This window comes from Natator depressus, chromosome 2 (assembly GCF_965152275.1).
Source record: "Natator depressus isolate rNatDep1 chromosome 2, rNatDep2.hap1, whole genome shotgun sequence".
Lineage (NCBI taxonomy): Eukaryota > Metazoa > Chordata > Testudines > Cheloniidae > Natator > Natator depressus.
The window spans coordinates 219,202,745-219,220,473 of NC_134235.1; the positions used below are offsets into that span (position 1 = coordinate 219,202,745).

The following is a 17,729-nucleotide window of genomic DNA, read 5'->3' on the forward strand; positions in this document are numbered from 1 at the left end:
GTACTTTTTATGACTATTTAGTCTGCTTAAATGTGTAACTAAGGTAAATTTGATTACCTCAATTTATTTCATATGTTTAATAAATTCATGTAATCAATGTTGCACTAACTTTTTTTTTAAATTTTATACAAATTCTCAGCTATAGTTAGCACAGGAAGCATCCTTATTCCTGTTGCTAGCTTTTTCATACAATTCAAGACTCCTCTTGGATTAAAGTCATATGTACAGTATATATCTTTGTAATTCTTTTTCTTCAGCAACATTCATGCCACCTCTTTCCAACCAGATTTCAAAAAGATAGGTAGAAACATGCATAAGCTGTAGTCAGTCATGGTTACGCCTACTTGTCAGAAAAGGCTGTAAACAGCATTACTGTGACAAGGTTGCTATGGGGCTCATTTGTAACGCCAGATAAATGTGAGAAACTGTCATTATGATTTCAACAGCTTCAAATTGGGTTAGACGCCCTGCTGGTGGTAATGTAAGGAAAAAAGCTGCGCATTAAGAATTCAACACTCCAGTGCTGCTTTCTTTTATATATCTGGAATTTAAAATACAATGAGTGTGTGTTATAGTTGAAATTGTTTTAAATAATGCTTTTCTTCAGTTTTTCTGTCTGACCATTTTCTCCTAGTTTCACCACTGTTACTTAACTTCCCGTTATGCACAACCAGTAGAGAACCATATGGGCCAACCAGCAGACATACAAATGCAGAGCTGCAGTCTTTGAGATGAAAGGAGCCTGGCTGAATGATGATGTCGTGATGCTTGTGTCCCTTTTAGACCAAATAACTGATTTTTTTGGTTCTCTGGCATTTCTGAAAAAATGTGGGGAAAATATCAGTTTGGGTGAAACAAAATTTGAAAATTCAAAAAATTTCAGCAAACTGAAAGAGTCACTTTTGGGTTGAGCAAGATGTTTAGTTCAACCCAAAACATTGTGTTTCTGGGCATAATAAAAGTGCTAGATTCATAAAATAGGGGAGAAAAAGGAGGTGGTAGTGCCTCTGTGATGAGCTTTAGCCCAATGATTAGTGCACTCACCTGGGATGTGAGACACCTGAGTTCAGATCCCCCCACCTCTGCCTAAAGTGGAGAAGGGAATTGAACTTGTGTCTCCTGCATTATAGAGAGTCCCGTAGCCACTGGGCTATAGGATATTCTGATGTGGGTCTCTCTCAGTCTTTCCTGTTGAAGCTGTTCCACTGTGCATAAATAATTAGTCATTGGAGAAGGAACATGAACTTGCATTTCCCAGATGAGTGTGCTGATCACCAGCCTATAGAATCATTTCGCGCGCTCGCTCTCTCTCTCTCTCTCTCTCTGGCCCAGTGACTGTTTGTTTGTTTATAGCAAGTGGAACAGCTAGTTTCCAAAAATTTAAACATCTAGTCCTTACCTTCTGAGTGTGTGTTCCATCTTATTTTGCCCAAAATACTGAGATGTTTTATTTTCTGTACAGGGAAATATTACTGATTTGTTAATTTTTTGTTACCAACAAGTAATTCTATGAAACATTCATAATTTTCCAAATTAGACTAAGAGTTTGAATTTTCAAAAAAAAAAAAAAAAAGACTCCATGCAATGAATTGTATAGAACAGATTTAAACCAAGATGCTCTGTGAAAATACTTTGAGAAATCAGCTTCAGTTTCTGCTTGCCTATTTAAGCAACTAATGGTCATCTTACTTTAGATAATGAAAATCTAACAAGAAAACTATGATGGTATGATGTTTTTAATTGTAGAGGGTTTTGAATGTGGGAAGGACAAATCTGTGGCAGAATTGGGAGAAGATTTTAGGTGGGCAGTAGCTGTGCAGAAGCCAGAGAAGTCCGGGAGAGTTGAGTAGTGGGGAGCTAGAAGATAGGCAAGCAGTAGGGAGATCATGATGGAAAGGAAGATAGGCAAATGGGTTGCCTGAATGTAGCTGCTGCTGTGTGCTGGTTGGCACAAGGATCTAGATCTGTAGCTCAGCCTCCATAAGAGTAGGGAAGCAGGAAAAACTGCATGGTTACAACATGTTGGGATCATGATGCTTTACAGACCATAGAAAGGGCACAGCCTCTATCCTGAAACTATTACAGTTTATAAATGGCAAATATGTTTCTAAAACAAACCAAAGATATATTTTCCTGTCAAGACTTGAGTTCTGGGCTCTTATTTCTCCTAAAATAACTGTAACAATCACTAGCTGATACAATCATTAAAGCCTAGTAGTTAATATAGTTCCTTACCCCAAATTGGGCATTTGTGATTCCACGGGCACTTGCAGAAGGAACCGATTCACAAGCAATAAGAGGAAATTATTTAAAATGTTTTATTTGATGTGGTGTTTTGGCCTAATCCTGCAGTCCTTACCACAGCCTTTTACTTGTAGTTTTAAGGTTCACCCATGTGTTTCATTACAAACTTAAATTTTCAACATGACTTACTTTTTAAAAATAATTTCAGTTCACTTTTGAGAAGCTGAACATAATTCAAGCATGCATTTTATATTATTGATGTGGCTTCTGCTGTGATAAATTTGTCACCATGTTTGTGACCTTTTATATATGGTAAAAAGAAAACAGTTTTTTGTTTGAGATAAGCGAATTCTCAATTCTAACGTTTTCATATAGTGTTAATTTGAGCATCTATGTGCTTGAGTCCCCTGTTTGTTATTTTAAATGAAAAGTTGTTATTTTCCAGGCCTCCAGCTGAAGCCATATCACAAACCTTTGCAGCATGTTCGTGATTGGCCTGAAATACTCACTGAACTGACAAACTTGGATCCTCAAAGGGAAACTCCACAGCTTTTCCTGAGGAGGGACGTGAGACTTCCTTTGGAGGTTGAAAAAAAGGTCTGCATTAGAAGTGCTAATATAAAATACAGGTGCAGAAACAGAAACCTTTATCAGCTGGCAGTATGTTAATTAGAACGTCAATCTGTTAGTATGTTTTAGAATTTAAATAAATTTTGGGACCCTCTTCCCATCTGACAAATAAGAAAGGGAAGGATGTTGCAAACTACGGATTCAGAACCCATGACTTTAGATCAAATTTAAACCTGTTAGAAAACATTTGTAGGTATAAGAGTAACTGTCAATTAAAGTGATTTGTTCTTCTGCCTGTGTGCATGTAGGGCCTAATCCAACTCGCACTGAAGATTAAGGAAAGAGTCCTGTTGTTTTTATAGGAGTTAGATCAAGCCTGTAATTCCTGTTAATAGTTGTGGGACAGGACAATGGTAGAATAGGCCTCTGACTTTTTACAATTCTAAGGTTTATTCTCCTTCTATTTTTGAAATTGCAGAAAATCACTTACATTCCAAACAAATGTGTTGTCAATAATAATAATAAAATAGTACTAAGTGAGCTCCTGTAAACAGCAGTTTCTCATAAATGCTATTCCTCCAATAAAATAAAGACTTGTCCGAGTATACTCCTAAGCAATTAAACTTAATCACAAAACAGCCAATATTGTTTATGGATTGGAACCTTAGTTAAGCCAATCAGATTTTCCTCCAGTCCTGCCCACTTTCTAGTGACCAGATTCTGGCACCCTTACTCATTCTGAGTAATCTTCTTCTTACAAATAGTTCATTGATATCTGTGGGATTACTCTCAGAGGAAAGGTGGTGCTAATTGGCAAGAGTAAGGGTGGTAGAAACTGGTCGTATAGAGTGAGAAAATAATTTTTTTTTTTTGACAACAGTGTAAAATGTTTTTTGGCTTGTATGGGTTTGATGTGATTTTGATTTGGTATAGTGTGATATTCAGTTGTAATTTATGTATATTAGATCAGTATGAATGTGTAATTCAGAAAATGGAAATACTTGCATATCAATATTTTTGAATCATAGTATTTATTCTTCTTCTAGACCAAATAAAATACACATTTCAGTTAAACAAGATCATATCTTTGTCTCCTATAGAATCAGTGAAAAGTTATACTTAGTTTATAAAACAAAAATATTTAAAATTTATGTTTTTAAACAGATTGAGGATCCACTGGCTATTCTTATCCTGTTTGACGAAGCCAGATATAATTTGCTGAAGGGCTTCTATACTTCACCTGATGCCAAACTGATCACACTGGCAAGTCTGCTTCTACAAATAGTCTATGGAAATTATGAGAGTAAGAAACACAAACAAGGTTTCCTAAAGTGAGTATTTAAACTGAAAATGTTTTGTTTTTAATATGAAATGTTTAATATAAACTTTTCCAACTATTTCCAAGTAAACTGCAGGTGTGTTGTATTAACTAGAAATTAAACACACTCATTGAGCTCCAGTATGTGGAGTACAGCTTCAGAACTGTGCACGTTAGTCCAGCCACTTAATTCACATATCAATAATGTGAGCTGTGCATCAAATCCCCTGTGTCTGGGATTGAAAGTGTATCCTGTGTGACTAGTTTGCAAAACTTAAGGGCGAGAGGACTTTGTTTTTCAGTGGGTATGTTATCATTTAAAAGAACAAAAATTTTAGTCAATTTTATAAATTGCTGCTAAACAGTATCACATTCTTGTAACATTGAGCTGTGATTTTAGTGGTGATGAGGCAGCTATTGTATAACCCATTATACAAGAAACTGATTTCCCATTCATGTTGACTATGGCAACTTCCGATGTATACCCGGGGGTGAGGGCCTGATCCTGCAAATCCTTATTCATGCGAATAGTGCTACTGAAGTGAATAGGACTATTTGCATGTGTAAGGGTTCCACACAGGAATAAGAGTTTACAGGATTAGGACCTAAGAATAGCACCTTTTTGAACAAAATTGTTTAGAATATGCAAAAAAAGAAACCCATTGCTGTATGCTGTACACCTCTACCCCGATATAACGCAACCCGATATCACACGAATTCGGATATAACATGATAAAGCAGCACTTTGGGGGGTGGGGCTGCGCGCTCCAGCAGATCAGCGCATCAGCATGTCTGGCTTCGACACGCTGCTCTGAGCAGCGTATTAAGAGTGCCGGGCCGGAGGGTTGGATAAGGGGCAGAGGGTTTCGGGGGGGCGGTCAGGGGACAGGGAGCGGGGGGGTTGGATGGTTCGGAGGTTCTGGGGCGGGGCAGTCAGGGAATGGGGGCGTTGGATAGGGTGTGGGAGTCCCGGAGGACATGTCAGGGGGCAGCGTGTGGATGGGGTTGGGGCAGTCAGGGGACAGGGAGCGGGGGGGGTTGGATGGGTCGGGGATTCTGAGGGGTCAGTCAGGGGGCGGGAAGTGACTATTAATAACGGAAATGCTTGAGGCCAAAGCAAGTTCGATATAACGCGGTTTCACCTGTAATGCAGTAAGATTCTTTTTTTTGGCTCCCAAGGACCGCGTTATATTGGGGTAGAGGTGTATATACAGATTATGCAAAGAAGTTTGAATACAGACTTTAGATATCTTTTAAAAATTGGGAGGCAGATCCTACTGATTAAGATAGCAAGGAACATAAACTGTGGCAAGTCAAGTGTAAAGTATAATGAGGCAGGCCAAAAAAGAATTTGAAGAGCAACTATCAAAAGACACCAAAAAACAACAATTTTTTTAAAAGTACATCAGAAGCGGGAAGCCTGCCAAACAATCAGGGGGGCCCCTGGATGATCAAAGTGCTACAGGAGCACTCAAGGAATTTATACGGCTGTTACGGAGAAGTTAAACGAATTCTTTGCATCGGTCTTCATTGTAGAGGATGTGAGGGAAATTCCCACATCTTAGACATTCTTTTTAGGTGACAGATATGAGGAACTGTCCCAGATTGAGGTGTCAATAGAGGAGGTTTTGGAAGAAATTGATCAATTAAACAGTCGTAAGTCACCAGGACCAGATGGTATTCACCCAAGAGTTCTGAAGGAATTCAAATATGAAATTGTAGAATTACTAACTGGTATGTAACCTGTTGCTTAAATAAGCCTCTGTACCAGCTGACTGGTGAATAACTAATGTAACCGATTTTTTTTAAAAAAAAGGCTCCAGAGGCAATCCTGGCAATCCAGTAAGCCTAACTTAAGTACCAGATAAATTGGTTGAAATGATAGTAAAGAATGGAATTATCGGACACTTAGATGAACATAATATGTCGGGTAAGAGTCTATCCGGCTTTTGTAAAGGGAAATCATGCCTCGCCAATCTATTAGAATTCTTTAAGAGGGTCAACAAACGTGGACCAATGGATATAGTGTACTTGGACTTTCAGAAAGCCTTTGACAAGGACCCTCACCAATGACTTTTAAGCAAAGTAGGCTGTTATCAGATAAGAGGGAAGGTCAGCTCATGGATCAGTAATTGGTTAAAATATAAGATCCAAAGAGTAAGAATAAAAGGTCAGTTTTCATAGTGGAGAGAGGTAAATAGCAGGGTCCCCCAATAATATGTACTGGGACTAGTGCTGTTCAACATTTTCATAAATGATCTGGAAAAACGGGTAAACAGTGAGGTGGGAAAGTTTCCAAACTATATAAATTTACTCAAGATAGTTGTTAAAACTGATTATGAGGCTAACTATAAAGAGTTACAACAGGATCTCACAAAACTGGATGACTGGGCAACAAAATGGCAGTAATTAAATAAATGCAAAGTAGTGCACATGGGAAAACATAATCCCAATTTATACATACAAAATGATAGGGTCTAAATTAGCTGTTACCACTCAAGCAAGACATCTTGAAGGCATTGTGGATCCTTCTTTGAAAACATCTGTTCAATGTGCAGCAGCAGTCAAAAAAGCTAACAGAATCTTAGGAACCATTATTAAGGGATAGATAATAAAACAGAAGATATCATAATGCCATTATATAAACCCGTGGTATGCCTATATCTTGAACATTGCATGCAGTTCTGGTTGCATTGGAAAAAGATATATTAGAACTGAAAAATGTACAGAGAGGGGCAACAAAAATGATCATGGTGTGGAACAGCTTCCGTATGCGAAGAGATTAAAAAGACTGGGGACTGTTCATCTTAGAAAAGAGCTGACAAAGGGGGGATATAATAGAGGTCTATAAAATCATGAATGGTGTGGAGAAAGTGAATAAGGAAGTGTTATTTACCCCTTTACATAACACAAGAAGCAGTGGTCACCCAGTGAAATTAATAGGCAGCAGGTTTAAAATAAACTAAGGAAGTATTTCTTTACACAACACAGAATCAACCTGTGGAACTTGTTGCCAGGGGATGTTATGAAGTCCAAAAGTATAACTGGGTTCAAAAAATGAATTAGATGAGTTCATGGAGGATATGTCCATCAATGGCAATTAGCCAAGATGGTCAGGAACGCTACTTCATGCTCTTGGTGTCCCTAAACCTCTGACTGCCAGAAGTTGGGATTGGATGCCAGGGGACTGATCGCTCAATAATTGCCCTGTTCTGTTCATTTCCTCTGAAGCATCCGGCCCTTGCCGCTGTTGGAAGACAGGATACTCTGCGAGATGGACCATTGGTCTGACCCAGTATGGCCATTCGTATGTTCTTAGGTGTAAGGGAAACGGAACATTTTTTCTGAATCTTGAGAAAACTCATTTTCACTTTACTTTGTGTCCGCTTTTTATTCTTGCAAGACAGACGTCATGCTTTTTGTTTATAATGTTATTTAGAACAAGTGCATGTATTTAGCAAAAGATCTCTCCTTTCAAATCTGTAACTTTAATAATAGTCACTTCCTCCATATTGGTGATTTGATAAGTTTTTGAAATTTGGGTATCCTGTATTGTCCAAGTTTTCATTTAATTGTTTTCAGACCATTATATTTGCAGGTGGTGAAAAAACTTTTCGGGATGGAAGAACATTACATCTAAACTGATGATATTGCCTGTACTGATTGTGCATAAAAAGAAATTGAGCTTTCTTTTGTAAACCAAGTGACTAATGTGCACTGATGGATTTTTGCACCTATACTCTTGGTTTCAAGTCATTTGTAACAGTTGGAAGTTAATGGGACAAATTCTCAGCTGTGCTGAGTTTACACTTGATGTAGCTGAGAAAAATGGGGAGGGAAAAAGCTGACTGTAAACTGACATGGCCCCCATCATAGTTTAGAATTTACTAATGGGAACCACTATACTGGGCGAGGATCAGGCAAAGCATCATGTGTTCAATCCCATTCCTAGAATCCCTCACCCCTGCACCACCCACAGTGCAGGGTAGGTAGAAACATGTAGTGTAGTGTCAACTACACTGGCTGTATGCAAGCTAAGGTTTCCTCTTGGTCAGCAGGAAACCTTGGCTGCCCCTTTAGGAAAGCTTTTCAGCTGCTGAGATGACAATAGAGCAGCTTGAATTGGGGCTGACAGTCTATCCCAATATTTGATACTTAAAGATATTAGTATTGCCATGCTGGAAGACACTGCCTTGTATCCTGTACTTTGCTCAGTGGTGGAAAACTAGGTAATATTTTTGCTTTTTGCTTTTTAGTGAAGAAAATCTTAAATCTATAGTACCCGTCACCAAACTAAAAAGTAAGGCTCCTCACTGGACCAATAGGATACTTCATGAATACAAGGTAAGAACATTAAAACTATCCCCAGGTCCTGGAAATTCTGTCTTAAAATCTTTAGTTATTTTTCTTTAGTTTTCTGTTACTGTTCTGCATTATAGTAATATACAAAGCCAGAAATGTAGGAAGGCTAAAAATAGATAGTGAATCATTTTTTTTACTGATTCAGTAGTCCATTTTTTTTTTTAATATTCAGGTAAAATGTACTGTACCTTGAAACAACATATCTTAGTACTGAGCTATTTGAACATTTTTTCTGATTATAAAATTAAAAGTTGACTTGTTTGTCAGTAAATTGTGTCACTGAAGTCATAATCTGTTTTTTTTACTTTGATGCCAGCCAGCTAACTGTGCTTAAAGGGGCATTGTCAATTCAATTTAGGCATAAAGTACAAGTCAGAAGAGTGTAAATTTATGAAACCTAATAGAAATGTTTTCAGCGCTTTTTAAAAAAAAAAAACAAAAAAAAACACACACCAGTTCTGAATTTCTGACAAATTGAGAGAGTGTTTGTCATGGGCTCATCTGAACGAGGGCACATCTCATGAAGTGAGCTCCCTTTAATTTTACCAAAGGCAATTGATAGCTAACTCAAGATGGCCATCTGGGCTTTAAATTACACAAAGTAAAACAAACCAGTCTTTTGCTCACTCAATCAAAAGGTGTAGTTGGAGTTAGATCCCTGATCAGGCTGAGCTTTTGAATTAAGACAAGGGAGATCATTCCTCCTTTTTTTCCCAGGTTCACCCAGTCTGCACCTCAGAGGAAACAGCCAGTCCTTTTTACCTTCCCTGATGGGCCCTGATTGGATTCTACCTGATCCTAGCCCTTCTCGCTGCTGGAGGACCAATTCTCATTGGTTCCACCAGGCGCTGATCCTGGGTGACCTCTCTACACGCTCTTAGGTCTGAACTCACTGCTCTTTTCCCCCAGAAGGACACCTTCTTCAGATGTGGTGCACGAAGGCTGCAGGGCCTCCAACAGGGAGCATCAAATGCTTGATACATCCCATCACACTGCTATTAGGCTGTTATTCCAGGTGTGGCATCATTTCAGGATGATTGTCAGAAAAAGCCCTTCAAGAAAACCAGCTCCCACTTTACCCTATTTGAAGAATGTGTATTGTTAATAGGTTTTTTTGTGACTTATTTGCTCTTTTAATTCTAGAGTCTCAGCACTAGTGAAGGTGTAAGTAAAGAGATGCATCACCTGCAACGAATGTTCTTGCAGAATTGCTGGGAAATTCCTACCTATGGAGCTGCTTTTTTCACAGGACAGGTATTCACCAAGGCGAGTTCAAGCAGTCATAAAGTCATCAGAGTGTATGTAGGAGTAAATGTAAAAGGACTGCATCTCCTCAATATGGAAACCAAGGTGAGGGTTAGCAGTTTATACTGGCAGTTTACATAGATGTTAAGAGCATGGGGAGTTACTAAGTGCTGGTGATTTATTTCACATCTGAGCATTGAAATAAAATCTTGTATGCAGTTACAATCACTGTGAAGTTTAAAAGCTTCAAAAATATGGAATTTCAGCTTTAAATTCTTAGAAATGGAAATCCTAATACTACGGCAGTTGATCATTTAAAACTCTATTGTATATGTATACCAGAACCTTATTTAGACAAAGTGGAGAAGGTTCACATTATAGTTCAGAAAATATTCTCAACATTTTCTACTTTTCACTGCAGGGTTTGCTCATCAGTCTAAAGTATGGTTGCTTTATGTGGCAGTTAGGAGATGCAGATACGTGTTTTCAAATCCATAGTCTGGAAAACAAAATGAGCTTCATAGTGCATACCAAACAGGTAAGCATTGAAAAAATGTAGTTCAATATACCTGAGACTACAGCTGAGAATGCCAGATTAAGGATAGACTGATAAGAACAGAGGAGTCACACCCTAAAACTGGTGGTTATTTGAACGTTAAGAGTTCACCAAGCCAGTAACAAAAGTGAGATCCTGTATCTCTACTAGGATTAACAAGAAGCCAAAACACGGTCCCCTTTGGTAATCCAGCCCCTATCACCACCCAGACATCTGGTCTTTGAGGTCACCGAAAACCAGATTCATCATACATAAGGTTTGTCTAATCCCAAAGGTTCAGCCACTCCCCCAGGTCAATATATATACTTTAGATCTTACCAAATACCACGCTTGTAGCCAATCCTTTAGTAATTAAAAAATAAAGGTTTATTAATACAAAGAAAAAAAGTTATTAAATGCTTAAAGGAATCATATACAAGTGCTTTCAAAGTCTATAGATCAAGTTCATAGTAGTGATGGTAAATCTGCTAGCTTGTAATATGTCTTTCTAGTTCACCCATTAGATTGGGGTCATCAGTCTTTTGTGCAAAGCTCTCCGTTAGAAATCCTGTCTAGAGATGTGAAGCTTGAAAGAAGACAAAGAAGCAATGTCACAGTCTCCTTTTATACTTTCAGCCCAAGTGCATGGAAAGTTTCTGGCAAAATATGGAGTCTTAGATCACATATCCTTATATGCCTTGCCTCAGTGCTCTCTGAAACATCTCCAGGAGGGGCTCACTTGTCCTTAATGGGCCATTAAGCAGGCTGGCTAGTCTAGATGCAAATCTGTTGTGGGGTGTCACCCAAGGGGAAAAAAAAAGTTTGAGATACAAACACACAGCAAATATTCATAATTTCATCTACAAAAATGATGCATGGATTTAAACAGGCTAATAATATTTATCAGTCTATAACTTTTCCATTGATAGCATACATAACATACTTTGTACAAGATTTATTGCAATTTTGTAACAGTGGTGACTATCAGTATAGCTAGTTATCTTCCTTTTTACACAGCATCACACATGGAATAAGAGAGAAGGTCCTCTCATGGATCAATGACTGGTTAAAAGATAAGGAGTACTAGTGGCACCTTAGAGACTAACCAATTTATTTGAGCATAAGCTTTCGTGATCTCACTTCATCGGATGCATTCAGTGGAAAATACAGTGAGAAGATTTATACACACACAGAACATGAAAAAAATGGGTGTTATCATATACACTGTGAGGAGAGTGATCACTTAAGATGAGCTCTTACCAGCAGGAGGGGCGGGGGAGGGGAGGAACCTTTTGTAGCGATAATCAAGGTGGGCCATTTCCAGCAATTAACAGGAACGTCTGAAGAACAGTGGTGGGGGGAATAAACATGGGGAAATAGTTTTACTTTGTGTAATGACCCATCCATTCCCAGTCTCTATTCAAGCCTAAGTTAATTGTATCCAGTTTGCAAATTAAAGATAGGAAACAAAGGTTAGGAATAATTGGTCAGTTTTCATAATGGAGAGAAGTAAATAGCAGGGTTACCAAGGAGCTGTACTGGAACCAGTGCTATTCAACATATTCATAAATGATCTGGAAAAAAGAGTAAACGGTGAGGTGGCAAAGTTTGCATATGATACTAAGGGACTGTCTACACCAGTGGTTCTCAAACTTTTGTATTGGTGACCCCTTTCACATAGCAAGCCTCTGAGTACTATCCCCCTTATAAATTAAACACTATTATAAATGCTGGAGGCGAAGCAGGGTTTGGGGGTGAAGGCTGACAGCTCGCAACCGCCACCTAATAAACTCGCAACCTCCTGAGGGGTCATGACCCCCAGTTTGAGAAACCCCGGTTTACACTTAGAGCACTGTAGAGCTGAGTGAAGATGCTATCTATGCCAATAGGAGAGCTTCTCCCATTGACATAGATACTCCACCGGTACCTATTTTGACTGGAGAAGCCTTTCTGTTGACGTAGTGCTATCTCCACTGGGCATTAGGTCAGTATAACTGTGTCAGGTGTGGAGTGGTAGACTAGACCTAGCTTAGTTAAATCAAAAGACTGCAAAGTGTTACAAAGGGATCTCACAAAATTTGGTGACTGGGCAATAACATGCCAGATGAAATTCAGGGATGATAAATGCAAAGTAATGCACACTGAAAAACATAATCCCACCTGCCAGGGAGGGTCTAGCTTTACTAGGTTCTACCTCAGCACAGAAGGCTGGACTTGTGACTTCTTGAGGTCTCTCCAGCCCTACATTTCTATGATTCTATAAGTATTCATCCATCATGTGTCAGGCCCCTAAAATCATGTTTGAATTAAAAATCATGAGATTATTTTATAATGAGAAATTTGGGTGATTTACTTTCTGATATTTGAGCCTTTAGGGTTCATGTTATCTAAAGTTTCTCTGCAACGATGAGGGTTAGAAAATTTTTTAAAAATGAAAGTTTTAAACTTAGTATCTCACCTAATCACATGAATCCAAGAGTTGCGGTTTTAATAAAAATATTAAGTACCATGAGACCCACAAAAAATCATGAGAGCTGGTAATTGCATTAGTAAAAGTAGCAGAGTTTGGGGATAGGTGAAATAAAGAGCTTTGAAAGCAGTGTTACAAAGTTACTGTGTAGCAATTAATGGAATAAATTAACTCTGTGCTATAGTGCTGTTATTGAGTAATGCTTTGGCTGGAGTCAGGTTTGGAATACTTGCTTGAACCCATACAGCTATGTTATAGGATTTTGTGAGGAAATTACAAATTTTGGTGTCTTACATGCTTCAGCCCTTTGCATATCTAATATTTTGGGGAGGAGAAAAAGGTTGATGCAGTACTTGAAAATAGGTGCCTCTTGAGATACAAAAGAAAGGTTGAGAGCTAGGAATGATTAGTTCTTTTTCTCCCTCATTGCCTAAAATTATATATCTATTCTATAAAATAATTTGTTGTTGCAGTCACACCAACTTACTGTGGTATTCAAGCTGGTACCACTAATCGTGAGAAAACTTATACGGATAATATTAGAAGTCACTATAACTATAAGTCACACCTGATCCAGAAAAAATAACTCTTTGCAAAACATAATAGCAATACAAATGTTTCTGTGTTAATTTTAAATTGTAGTATAAATTGCTGTTTTTAAAACATTTCTCTGTACTTTGTTTGCAACTCAAACACTGCCCCCATTGAGAACCTGAAAGGAAAAAAGACTGAAAGTGAAAAGAGCTAAAGTAAAGGTGATTTTCTTTTCACTGAGAGAAATAAAAGACAAACTAACAGCATAAATAGTGGCAAGAGAACTCGGTTCCTAAAATTCAATTTTAATCATCTAAAGTGTTAGCAACAGAGGTGAATAAATTTGTTTACCATATAATTAAGTAGGCTGTGTGGGTTTTATATGATAACTGGAAACCCCGGATATAACTTTTTCATTTTTTCCCCTATATGTAGGCAGGTCTTGTCGTAAAACTGCTGATGAAATTAAACAGCCAGTTAATGTCTACTGAACGAAATGAATGACAGCGATGGACAGTGATTATGCAACAGTATTTTGTGATTAAACAAAAGTAACTTTGTTTTAATTAAAATAGAAGCCTTTCATGTGCATGAAAGTTTCTCAGAATGAAATATGTTGTGAAATTTGTATAGACTTTGTACAGAAGCTGCATGGGTTATTTTTTTAAAAAGTATATAACATCTATTTTTATAAAGAGATTTTCTTCAATATAAGCTATTCTAATTTTTGAGCTAAACCACAAGAAGAAAGATATTGAGATTAAAATATAAAATAAAGTATGCTCTTGTTCCTAACAGATTTTGGAAGATTCAAAGTGCCTTAATCCAATCCCTAATATACCTGTTATTAATCTACTTGTGATGCTGTAGAATGCAATGAAACCTGTACAAGTAACAACCTTTAATAGGCAACCTGCTCTCTTAAGAATGCCAAAGGTATTCCCAGATACATTGAGTAAAATTCTTCTCCACCTCTATTAGAAGACTGTAGGATTCCGTGAGTGATCCTGTCAGTTTCTCTGTGTGTTTTTAGTTTGATGTTCAATACATTTTATAGTTAAGACTTGATTTAATGTCAAGTTTAATTTTTTTTCTTATGTGCCAGTATTATTTTAGAATATTGCCTCAGGACAGCTATCAGGAAATACATTTTTAAATCTTTTCAGGAGCAGGTTAAATGTTTAGCATATTTAATGTTTTGAAACTAGTGGATTATTACTTTGCAATGCAATACCCTGCTTACATAATTACTGCTTACGAAAAAATTACTGGATTCCAACAAATTTATATTAAGTTTAGTTACTGGATTGCAACAGGTTTGACTGAGTAATACTTTGTGTAGTAGGGACTTGAGTTGTTTCCATTAATTGAGTTTTCGTGCTCATGTCTTACATGACTTTGTTGGGACGCCATAGAGTGGAGGATTTGCAGGATTGGGGATTTACAGTGTAGAGATAGAAACTGGGCATCCATAGAGCTGTTTACTCCATAGAGGATTCGATTCTGCTCTAATTAGTGTCAGTGGGAGCAGGTGGAGGCCCTAATATGATCTTGTTAATAGAATATGATGGAATAATTGTTTTCTTTTCATAATATTTAAGAAGTCTGGAAACTATAATTTTAAAGAGACTTAGGGACAGTTTCTGATAGCCTTTGAGGTTGTCAGAATCTGCCCTACACAAGCAAATGTACATTTGCTTAACATGACAGTAATTAAAGTAAAACTACAACATTTTAATCTTCCTATTATATATATATTAGGTTTATTTTTATGAACAGTATGGTATGAACATTTTAAATCATCAAATGGAGTCTGAAATATATCTTTGTACCACAAACTACTACCCTGTTATACTAACCTCTGAACTTTCAAGGGGGTGCTATAGGGTTTTAACTTCATCTCCCACTGACTTTAATGGGAATTGTGTGGCTAAAACCACGCGTAATATTTTGTGGTAAAGTTAAATATTTGCACTTGCCTCTAAAATGAAAGTTAAACAATTCAATGCCAGGCACTGTAGCACTTTGCAGTACTTTCATCTTTGCATTCAAACATCTCTGAAACCCAAAATCAGTACATTTTAACGAACTATAAAGTACTCTGTGGGCAATTTTTTAAAAATGCATGCAGGAAAAAGTCTGTACTATAGAATTTTCTTTAAAGCCATACCTAAGCAACGTGAGCTTCATTGGCATGCAGTTACTTGTAAATCTTCCTAGATTGATTGTATTGCCTTTTATCAGAAGTGAATAGTACAGCAGATGCTAAATTAATGCACAGCTATCACTTGGCTTTAATATCAGAATATCCTTTTTTATAACAAGCACTTGTTAGAAAACTAGAAGTGTATAATGTTACAAACTGTATATACAAATAAGTGTCTAGTTGCATATTTAACAATAAAATTAATAAACCTTACTGCTATATATTATGTCTAATAAATTGCTTGTTTGCAAAAATGGCTGGGATATTTAAAAGGTAGTAAACTTGGCCAATATGAAAGATGCATTTTTCTTTCTAAATAAATATTGAGTAACTTAACACAACACATGCTATTTCCAGAGAACTAGATTCTGCCACTATTTGTCGTATTTCATAAATTGTTTGGGAGCCTTCCTCTGGTCATCTGTAATACAGTGTAACTATACAAACAGATTAGCAGTTATGCTATTTCCTATAATAGAATCGTAGGACTGGAGGGGACAGTGAGAAGTCATTTAGTCCAGTCCCCTGCACTCATGGCAGGACTAAGTATTATCTAGACCATTCCTGACAAGTGTTTGTCTAACCTGCTCTTAAAAATCTCCAATGATGGAGATTCCACAACCTCCCTGGGCAATTTATTCCAGTGCTTAACTACACTGACAGGAAGTTTTTTCCTAATGTCCAACCTAAACCACCCTTGCTGCAATTTAAGCCCATTGCTTCTTGTCCTGTCCTTAGAGGCTAAGGGGAATGTTTTTTCTCCTTCCTCCTTGTAACAACCTTTTATGTACTTGAGAATTGTTATCATGTTCCCTCTGTCTTCTCTTCTCCAGACTAAACAAACCCAGTTTTTTCAATCTTCCCTCATAGGTCATGTTTTCTAGATCTTTAATCATTTTTGTTGCTCTCCTCTAGATTTTTTCCAATTTGTCCACTTCTTTCCTGAAGTATGGCACCCAGAACTGGACACAATACTCCAACTGAGACCTAATCAGCGTGGGGTAGAGTGGAAGAATTACTTCTCATGTCTTGCTTACAACACTCCTGGTAATACATCTGTGACGGGATTGGGACTCACCACCGCAGGGCCTCCTGCTGACTCGTCAGGGAATTAGTTCAGTCCAGTGTGGAGCGCCCTCCACTGGTGGTGTCCCGTCCATCTCTTGCCCTCTCTTGGCGCCTGGACCCAGATTGCTCCCTTCTTGCGGCATCCTCTTCAAGACACTGCCCTCCGGCAGTGCCCCCTAGTCCTCGTTCACCCCCTTATGGGGGGGTGGGTTATCAGCAGTCTTTCACTTCGCCCAGCCACAGCGGCCAACCACACCCCAAAGTCTGACCCCTTTTGCCAGGGATCCAGTGCAGTCCATTATCACCACATTCAATGGCTGGGTGTATGTGCAAGGGGGGGACCCAGGCCCACCCTCTACTCTGGGTCCCGACCCAGGGACCCTTTGGCGGCAGCCTTTCTGCCCTCCTTCTCTCCCCTTGTCTGCCTCTCTCCCTGGGTCACTTCCCCTTCGTCCCCTTTGCACCGGCCTGGCCCTTCCCTCAGGGCCTGCAGCCTGGCAGATACCGGGTTGGAGTTCCTTCTGCTCCCCTTGCCTGTGCTGCACTGCGCTGTCCCTGGTGCTAGTCCCCTTGCACAGGGGACGAACCTTCACCCTCTGAAGGCCTGGGAGAGACTCCCTGCTCCCTTCCAGGGCAGCCTTTATATAGGGCTGATTGTCTCTCTCTTACTCAGCCTCTGATTGGCCACCCACCTGCACAGCCTCTCTGGCCTGCTGGAGCCCCCTCTAGTATAGGAGTGGGGCAGCCACCCCACTACAACATCCCAGAACGATGTTTGCTTTTTTTGCAACAGTGTTACACTTTTGACTCATATTTAGCTTGTGATCTGCTATGACCCCCAGATCCCTTTCCGCAGTACTTCTTGTTAGGCAGTCATTTTCCATTTTGTATGTGTGCAACTGATGGTTCCTTCCTGAGTGGAGTATTTTGCATTTGTCCTTACTGAATTTCATCCTATTTATTTCAGACCATTTCTCCAGATTGTCCAGATCATTTTAAATTTTAATCCTATCCTTCAAAGCTCTTGCAACCCCTCCCAGCTTGGTATCATCTACGAATTTTATAAGTGTACTCTCTATGCCTTATCTAAATTATTGATGAAGATATTGAACAGAACTGGACCCAGAACTGATCCCTCAGCGGGACCCCACTCCATCCACGCATGCAGCTAAAACTC

The 17,729-nt window shown here is 38.6% G+C and overlaps 1 protein-coding gene across 4 annotated transcripts in view; it reads left to right on the forward strand.

Moving 5' to 3' along the window:
• Nucleotides 1-17,729, forward strand: part of KRIT1 (KRIT1 ankyrin repeat containing) — a 47,930-nt gene that overhangs the window by 26,702 nt on the left and 3,499 nt on the right. Inside the window, exons 13-18 of one of the 4 annotated variants that reach the window (XM_074945937.1) lie at nucleotides 2,690-2,841; nucleotides 3,979-4,145; nucleotides 8,389-8,476; nucleotides 9,638-9,844; nucleotides 10,161-10,277; nucleotides 13,714-15,650. In XM_074945937.1, the coding sequence (XP_074802038.1) occupies nucleotides 2,690-2,841; nucleotides 3,979-4,145; nucleotides 8,389-8,476; nucleotides 9,638-9,844; nucleotides 10,161-10,277; nucleotides 13,714-13,782 (800 nt within the window). In that variant the 3' untranslated portion in view covers nucleotides 13,783-15,650. Of the gene's footprint in view, nucleotides 1-2,689; nucleotides 2,842-3,978; nucleotides 4,146-8,388; nucleotides 8,477-9,637; nucleotides 9,845-10,160; nucleotides 10,278-13,713; nucleotides 15,652-17,729 lie in introns of those variants that run through there. The other 3 variants (XM_074945940.1, XM_074945939.1, XM_074945938.1) reach the window with 3 other exon arrangements.